Genomic DNA, 9,379 nt, shown 5'->3' with positions numbered 1-9,379 from the left:
TTATAGTTTTCTGTTATATTTCTGACAACTCAAAATGACTTCAGGAACTCCGTACATTGGTACCAAAATAAGCCTAATTTCTAAGTCAGAAATTAGGTACGAGGGTGTCTTGTACTCCATAGACACCAAGGAAGCTGTTGTGACGTTGGCGGACGGTTAGTCATTTTCGGCGATATATTTTTTGTAAATGAGCAAGGTGATTCGCAGAATCTATTTCTAACTGTGGTCTCACCATCCTTCTTTGCAGTCAGATCATTTGGGACGGAAGACCGGGAAGCTCCGAAAAAGGTTCCTCCGAGAGAGGAAGTGTACGAGTACATTGTTTTTCGGGGGCACGACATAAAGGACTTGCATGTTTGCGAACCTCCTAAGCCAAAGCAACAGGAACCTCAGCCGTCGCAGCTACATCCGGACCCAGCCATTGTGCAGGTATACCGTATTCCTTTATGGAACTGTTGAACTAGAGTTTGCGTTGTATAAGCTTAATGCAACATTGTTTATTATTCGATTCGCACAATTTCCGTTTGGAAGACAACGAGTCAGCTGACATTAAATCTTGTTTAAATTATTATTTCTTAATGCAAGACACTGCTGTAGCAACCTTTATTGTATGTATGTGTGAACTACAATGAATGTTTTATGCTCGATAAAACCCATATAAGATAAACGTAACCGTATTTTATTTCGAGTCATGACAGCCAAAACTTCTAAATGTGTGATGATGACACCGTATTCTGAAAGTGAAATAGTTGCTAGTGGCCCAGAAGGCATAAAATTGTCTCGGAATTTTACTTCTATAGTATATATTCATTACTAACCTGACGGGCCAGCCATAGTCACAGATAGTGTATTTTGCTTTGGCAAAATTGACTTGTCATCCATCCTGGAACAGAAATATTATTTTGTTCTGAATGATGTGTGTCGGCAAAGAATGCCTCTGCACATACAAGATCCACTTGAATTCTGCTAAGTCAATTCCTTGAATTGGACAGGTGAATGTATGACTTGTTTCAACCTAGTTGGTGGAACTTAAAAAAGCCATAGTTTTGGCTGAAAAGTACTGTCATTCACAAGTATGGCCACCTGGTCCTCCCCCACTGTTTTTGGAACAATCTGGATTAGCAAATATAAGAAGAACTGGAGAAGTGTTTTTTTAGTTAAAATGTACAGGCAGCCAATTTACAAATTGTCTTTTTGTTATTGACACTTTGTTTTCACCAGTCTGGTAGTTCAAGGCATCCTGGTGGATATTCTCCTTTTCACCCTCCTATGCCATATGCTCCTCACACAATGAACTATGGTCCATTTGGTGGACCATACGGTGGCTATGCACCTGGAGGTCGACACACACAGATGCCGGGTTCTATGCAGCCACATCCAGGTATGATACCACCAGGGCCTATGATGCCGCCACGGATACCAACACCACCTCTAGTACAACCCATGCCGGTAGCTCGGAGTCATACGCCATCTCCTGAAACTGTATTACCTGAAGCACCCGGCTCCAGTAACCATGAAGTTAAAAGTGATGACACTAAAGATAAAAATACAGCTCAACAAGGAACTCAAACTGTACAGACAAAAAGGAGACCCTCGTCCCGAACATCTTCTAGAAGAAGCTCTGAGGACAAGACTGAGGCTGTAGTACAAGAAAAGAAGAAACAAGAGACGAAGGATAAAGAAAACACCAATAAGGAATCAAGTGGAACAAATCAGTCAGCTGAACCCCAGAGACAAAGACAAGGTATAGTATGAAAAAAAGTAATTAATTTGAAAGAGTTCCATTGTGCTAAAAATGTGAATTGGTAAATTGATAAATTGGTACATTCATAACCAAAGGGGAGCAATGAAACTATGGTGTCCATGGAAGAGTGAAAAAATTACAGTCAACTCTCTTATAAGCGACAACCCTTGGTGCAAGACTAAGTGGTTGCTTACGGTAGGTGGTCCATTATGGGAAAAAATCAACAAATTAAGCCCAGTGCTAGATTGACTGATCAATTACATAGAGATATTATGTTATCAGCTGAAATTAGGCAAATAGAAACTAAGTTGTTTGATTTTTTTTTCGATTCTCCGACTGAAACTTTGTGTAACAGTTTGCAACAGATCACTGTAACAATTCCTGTTTACCCAAGATCTAATTATAGACATCTTCTTTGCTTGTAAACAGCTATTATCTGTCATCACTCCAGTTAGTGTTAAACTGAACTTTTGTCACTTCTGAGTAAAGATTTTGTAACAATCATACAGTACGTGAACATGTTGGGTGGTCGCTTACCGGAAACAGAAAACAAAAGAGTATGTCAAACTTCTGGCCTATGTTGCAGGCACTTAAGAAATTTAAGTAGTATTCACTTAAGAGAGAGCTCTTGGAACAGTATATGACTGAGAAACAAAACAGTTATTTACAAAGTGGTCGCTTACAAGGAGTGGTCGCTATGAGAGAGTTGACTGTAGTAATAATAATCCAATAACCAATAATCATTGTAGTATTGGCAGTGGTGCTGTTAAACCTACCATGACTTCACTTTAGATTATCGCAAAAAATATAGCTTTTTTATATTTAAGTAATAGAGGACATTTTTCCATGTTTACATAGCCTCATTGTGACGTGACGTTGATTTGCAGCATTTGAGGTAGTTATGCTAGCTGGAGATGCAATCAAGGGTTTGCAAAATTTTTGAGTGTTAAGATGAGGCTATGTGAACATGGGAAAAAGTCCTCTATTGCTTTTATAAAAGTTCTCAAAAATAAAATAATTCGATACAGTGTAACTGTGTTTATATGCTATTATCTACAGTACCGGTCAAAGGAATTGCAGCACCTACAGGCACGTAAAATGCGTGTAGTCTGCGTGTAGTATTTGTGGACAGTGCGTGGATGGTGCATGTAAGGTGCATGTAATTACACCTGGTAAAATTTACTGATCTGGTAGTTACACGCATTTGCAAGTAATTTTACGCAAATGCGTGTATTTTCATTGGAGCAAGAAACCTTTGTTATTCATACACGCAGTTGCGTGTATTTTGTAAAACAAAAAGTCACTACTAACTTGTATTCAAAACACCCAACTTTCAATGTTCACAACAAAACGTAAGTTGAAAAGCCGACAAGCATTGCTAAATTACTGGACTAGCTCGAGCACCTATCAAACAAATGCTCTTTCTTAATCTGTAGCAGTCCGCACTTCTGCTTAACATCAAAACTTAATTCTTAAAGATCTCTGAGCTTTCGTTTACGTTAAAACATGTACGACGTACGTCGCAACATAATGTTTACCCACGCAAGTAATGTCATTTTCAACTCCTGTTCCTTCGATAACAATGAAATAGGGATTCAACAGAAACTCGCAGATTGTCTCTTAATCTTAAACAGCAAAGAATCGTAAAGTACACTAATTGGTGTGATTTAAAATTGAAAGCGACATTATATGTTCATGTTCTGTTATTTCAGTGAATCCTAGCTAGCATTCCTGCCCACCGCTGGCGCTCTTTGTTGAAACTGCAACAGAAGAATACTTTCACTGTAAAGCGGTAAGCCGGTTTAAGGAAACTGGTTGATTCTATCGGAAACGTTTGATGACCAGAAGCAAGAAGGCGAAAGACTAAACTGCATCGCAGTGCAGTCCAGTACAGTAAATGTTACACAGCAAATGTTTTGTTTTCATTACACATACTTTTAATATTTCGTTCTCATTACATGCACTTAATGAGTTCCAGTTGAACGATTGTGAGTAATTTTGTAATGTGCGTGTAGTACACACTCTTAATGCGTGTGTAATGCTGCAGTCCCTTTGACTGGTACTGTAAACACCTATTGAGCAATGAGAGCATGCATACTATCTTAAATATTATATAATGATTCATAGCATCTATGTTATTTTCTACAAGGTGGTAATCGTCGTACTCGTGGAAGAAGAGGAGACTCGGGTGCAAGAGGTTCTAAACCACGAACTGGTGGTGATCCAGTCAAATTTGAAGGGGAGTTTGACTTTGAGAGTTCAAATGCCAAGTTTAACAAGGAGGAGATTGAAGAGGAACTTCAACAGAAACTCCATGAAAATCTAAGGATTGCAGATGAGGTAAACAACTGCTTGTGTCTTATTTGTACCTGTACGTGTTTTGGAGAAAAATCCACTAAGTGGAAACACAGGAGGCAAATGGAAGCCAAGAGATGGTTTATAATAAGATACCAGCTTCAGATTTACTGTCCATGGTTACTGACATTATAGACATTTAGCCAAATAGACATCATTTGAAGTACCTTCACCAGTGAATAGTTGCTCTATGCATTGTTCAAACTGTTTGCCTGAGTAAGACTCTTTAAGTCTCTCTACAAATTGCTACCACGAGGTGCAAAGTTGACTGGTTGTTCCGTTGCTATGGTAACCTATTTGGCCAAAAAGATTACCATTTTTGATTCACCAGTGTCTGGGCATTTATGTGATACCGTTATTGTAGCATCGCGTGATGAACAGTAGTAGTATTCATCTGTCAAGTGTCAAGTTAGAGGCATTGGAAAAGTGCAGGAAGTTGTTGCCACCCACTTTAAGACAATGCAGTTTGGTTACCAGTGACAAAAGGCTGATCCTGAAATATTAGCCACAGTTTGGCTTTTGCTTGTAGCTCCATTAATGGTATGCTGCTGTTTTTAGGATGAAAGTACAGAAAACAGTACTTCTGGAAATGATATCGTCCATGACTGTCATCCACAGAGTCCTGAAAGTTTTTATGATAGCTCCAAGTCTTTCTTTGACTCTATCTCTTGTGAGGCAAATGATAGAGACAAAAACAGAAGGTAGTTTTTGATTTGTGGAACTCTTTCAAAGGTTTACTAATTGTAGTACGTGTGTGACTCCATCAACAGGATTTGCCTTGTCTTTTTATGTGACTAACAAACAGTTATTAGGTTTTTAGCGATAGTAAAGTGTTTTTATACCGAAATGTAGGTTGCAGTATTTTCAGCTTGACTTGTGATATCTTTTGATTTTGTTGTTGTTGTTTTTGTCATTTTGTTTTCATGTTCCTATTAATTTGAAATTGATACTCTATTTATTTAATCAATTTAGAAAGGTAATGTTTGCACTCAACATTTGCTTATTAATTTGGGACACTTCAGGAAAATTTACATGCTGTACCCCCAAATACTTTCATTCAACGTGATGATGGAAATGTTACTGCATGGAAGAAAATAATGCAGTATTCAACTTCCTGGTCTTGTGTTGTTGTTGTTGTTGTTGTTGATGTTTCTTTTTGTAACAAAATAAATTATATATCTTGTTTGTTGATGCTATATAGAATTCTCGTTGTATTGTTCTTTTTAAGGGCACACCCTTCATGGCAACAAGAACGCAAAGTAAACATTGAGACATTTGGTGTAACTGGTGGTATGCGACGAGGCGGTCGGGGAAGAGGAAGAGGCCGTGGTGGATATAGAGGTGGTCGAGGTGGAAGCAGATATCAAGGACGTGAAGACAGTGGGCGTAGTGGCCGTGGAGGTTGGCGAGGTGGCCGTGGTGGTTCAAGAGGTGGCCGCCAAAAGGCCTGGGTAGATTACCCTATAAATGGTGATGACAGATTACCAAAAAATATACCCAATGGTCCATCAGTGGTAAGTTATTCCCAAGAACCTTTTTAACTTAAGGTTTTGCTTGACAAGGCACTTTTGTTTGTGATAAGAGAGAGAAGATGTGGAGGAGTTGTAATAAACCATGTCACTCCTTGCATCCTCACACATTGACAAACTAATCCTACACTTAACAAGAATGCAGGAAGTTTAATGGTCACATTTGAACCTAGTCACTACTAAGTTGTGCTCTAGGTTGCACAAGTCTTCTGTCAGTCCTCTTTTACAGCTGTGGTAGTGGAATGTGTGACCAGTGTCTGACCGTGCCTACAGTGCAATTTTTGTGGTGCTGTTGAAAGAACATTTTTGTGCTGATGTCAGTTGCATCTAAGCCTGAACATGTCACAAATAAACACGATCTAGATGGGTATCAAATGTTACTCGATTCATCATCAAATTATTCAAAGTTTGGTTAACTGTAGCATCCACTTGTCAAGTCATCAATAAGAACAAAATGTCACCTCAGGTGATCCCTGGATGAAGGAACTCCTATTTGAAGGTTCATCTGTACTTGCTAACCTGTATACAAGTGTGGTCCGAATTTGGACACTCTATTGGGTGTAGAAGTTTCCGTAGAGTTCTATGCCTATACGCCTATACCTGCCTTCAATAAACAACGGTCATTCCGAACATCACCTTGCCCTATTTTAACTTTTCCCTGGTTATTTATCCCCTAATGTGCATTTGTGTTGCCATGGCAACCAATGTATTATTTTTTAACATTTATGTATTCCACATTTTTCCAAAATGAAAAATCAAAACAGGTCCTGGACAATATTCTCCTCTTTTAATATTTTTTCCCCGAGAGTGTTTTGACTAAATGTACCGCTATTATTTGAAATGCTTTAATCTCATATTTTTGATTATCTTTTACCTAAATTTGTTATGTTAAAACTCAAAGTTTTTCTACATTTTTTCTTTCTATGTTATATCTCTAACATTATTGTGTCTATGTTTATCACCTAAACTAGTTCATTATACTACTCTACTTTCTAAAGCGAATATAAATGCTGCGGCTGAACCTAGAACAACAACAGGATAGATGTACTGGTAAAAACCAAAGAATAACATTACCTCTTTCACGATTTTTAACCATTATACAACTCTACGGCTGTAACAAGTAGAACCGTAGAGGTTATAACTTTAAGCAATATAAAAGAGTAAAATTTAGTGGAATATGAGATAGCTTGCATACAAAGTACTCAAAAGAAAAAAGACCAAACTGGCTATAGCTATGCGTTTAGAAAAACAATAAATAAAATAATTATACCAGTGGCTTAGGTAGATCAGATCTACACCCACATATTCAGGATTATATATCTATACTGATCTACGGCTCTACGGCTCTACAGCCTTATGTGTGACTGTTAGCTTTTGAAACTAGGATATACAGTTAATATTGATAATATTAAAGCGTATAGCTGTACAACGCTATGAAAACTTCGACGGACATTTCAGTGTCCACATTTGAGCCAGGTTGAACCTGATAAAACAATACCAGCTGTATTCTACTTTGATGGAGACTCAGTGTTAGCATGTGGCAAACCTTAAATGATTGATGATGCATGTGACATTTTTAACCCATATAGAATGTCTTTTTGTCACATGTCCTGACTTACATGTAACCAGTTGTTTTGTGTTGTTGCTGATTGATAGATATTGTCATCAGTTAGTTGCTTGTTGTGTTTTAGCCAGAATCAACTGCATATTGAAATATCTTTTTTTTTCTTTCAGACAGCAAATGATCAAGCAACAGCCAAGGCATAAAGCTTCTAAACATGGCTTTTAAAAAAGTCCTAGGGCTCTTTTTTGTTTTTTGAAATTATAGAAAAATATGCAAATAACGTTTTTGTGGTCTGACCACGTACAGTAGTGTTACTCATGATTGAGCACTATGTATCTTGGGATTAATTCTTTTGTACAGATAAAAACTTGTCAACACTATCGTCAGAGTCAACACTGATGAATTCACTGTGGACTTTACATGGCTCCTTCACAATTTTTGTACAATTATTTCTTAGAAAAGTCTATTTGTTAACCTTTATGACTCCCGGTGTACAAAAAGATCTGTAAAGAGACTTATGGTAACCTATATAGGCAAAAGTTGTATTCATTAGTGCGTGTGCCATATTTTTTTCATTTGGTGTCACTATTAAGGAGTGGAAACAAACGTCAATATTGTTCTCCATTCCATCAGTAATTTAGACCAAAGTGAGAACGAATTTACCGGGTCTTTTATGAAATAAAAGTTTATGTAAAAATATTTATTGAACCAGCGGGATGCATTGGTGCACAAGACATATCATGAGCATTTTCCTGCTCCAATTTCCCCAGTAAAAACAAAATAATCCTGCCAAACACATCCCTAGTTCTGTTGTACACTGAATAAAAAGCCCTAGTTAATAAACACACAAGTCAGATTTGTAGCTCAGGACACTTAATCAAGAGAATATGGTTCACGTATGTTAATTGAAATCTTGTTAATGGAAATCAAAGGCCTGAAACATTAAAATGAATGTTGTTCAACAATAATTGTTGTGGTTTCATTGTTAAATCTTTGTCTTTTTGTTAATAGTTGGGCTGTTCTCACTGAGTAAGTTAATCTTGGCTTCATTGTTAGTAATAAAAATATCATTTCCGTGAATGGAGCTTAAAAGATGTATACTTTTACAATGTAAATGCCCATAACCATTTATTTTACTTTTCCACTTGAATCTACACATCTGCAAAACAACTTCTGGAAAAAAGTTTAGTGTTAAACAAAACTTTTTTTAAAAATAACTTTCAAAATTGCTGTGAATTTGGTAAACCATTTCCCTTAGTCCTCTCTCAGTTCTGTGGGACAAAAGGGGTTGATGCAGAATGTGACTTCAGACTACAAGTAAGCAAATTGAGTGTAAGAGAAATTACTCCGAGTTTAGCAACAAATCTGAAAACAAAATGTTAGATGCTTTGCAATTACAATCGCTGCTTGCCTTTGTTTTGCATATGCAACTGCTGGGCAGCTTGGGACTGGGTCACCCAAACATTACACTCGGTCTTTCTTGTATGGACCTTGCCTTGCGGAGAGAAACCGTGGCCAATATTTTGCCAGTATGGTCATTTCTCGTAGATGTTACCAAATCAATTTTGGGTAGACTCTAAATGTATGCAAAGGATGGTGCCTATTGTTGCTAGTGCACACGTGCAGCCCATCACAAGGCATTTCGTGGCACACCACACGCACACTGGGTTTGAAGCTGACAAAATCAACTACACCACTAAAGTTAGAGTGACATTCTCCTACTGAGCGAATCAAGTTTATTGAACATGCACCAAGTCCAGGAATGCTAAAAGAGCAATACTGTTTATAGCTAAGTCACTGGCTGCCAAAGGCTTACCACTGAAAACCTAGTTGCACATACGGCTCTTACATATAATTACAAAGACTGTCAATGGACCTTTTCACTGACATCAAGCAATATCAACACTTTTGTATCTCATGTACAAGAACAAAACCTTCCATAGATCAATTTATTGCACTGAGTTTAGAAAATATATGAAGTTTCATGAATATCAGTTGCAAACTTGCAAAATTATGGACCCCCAAACAAAGCAATCTTTTTTTTTTAACAAAAAATGTCTCTGGGGACAACACTTGCCTGCTGACACTTCTTTGTAAAAATTGCCAAGTTTGGGGTCCCGTACTCTCCTGAGTTTGTATGATTAAGAGTGGCGAGGCTTAGTTATTAGTTTGAAATACGAAAGCATT

General features: G+C 37.6%; 1 protein-coding gene across 1 annotated transcript; it reads left to right on the top strand.

Annotated features, from left to right (window-relative positions):
- Positions 1-34: 34 nt before the first annotated feature.
- Positions 35-8,719, top strand: LOC145465250 (protein LSM14 homolog B-like). Its single transcript, XM_081449026.1, has 7 exons — positions 35-155; positions 248-429; positions 1,222-1,744; positions 3,894-4,084; positions 4,658-4,800; positions 5,328-5,613; positions 7,363-8,719. Exons 1-7 carry the CDS (start codon positions 35-37, stop codon positions 7,393-7,395), a joined length of 1,479 nt encoding a protein of 492 aa, XP_081305152.1. The 3' UTR covers positions 7,396-8,719.
- Positions 8,720-9,379: the final 660 nt, after the last annotated feature.

This window comes from Orbicella franksi, chromosome 13 (assembly GCF_964199315.1).
Source record: "Orbicella franksi chromosome 13, jaOrbFran1.1, whole genome shotgun sequence".
Lineage (NCBI taxonomy): Eukaryota > Metazoa > Cnidaria > Anthozoa > Scleractinia > Merulinidae > Orbicella > Orbicella franksi.
The sequence above is the reverse complement of the archived record's forward strand: the minus strand, read 5'-3'. Positions and strand labels throughout refer to the sequence as shown.

Bases quoted from the DNA above. Each gene is read 5' to 3' on its own strand.
- LOC145465250 (XM_081449026.1), top strand. From the start codon at position 35: ATGACTTCAGGAACTCCGTACATTGGTACCAAAATAAGCCTAATTTCT. The intron at 430-1,221 runs GTATACCGTATT...TGTTTTCACCAG, and splicing joins CGGACCCAGCCATTGTGCAG to TCTGGTAGTTCAAGGCATCC. The intron at 4,085-4,657 runs GTAAACAACTGC...TGCTGTTTTTAG, and splicing joins ATCTAAGGATTGCAGATGAG to GATGAAAGTACAGAAAACAG.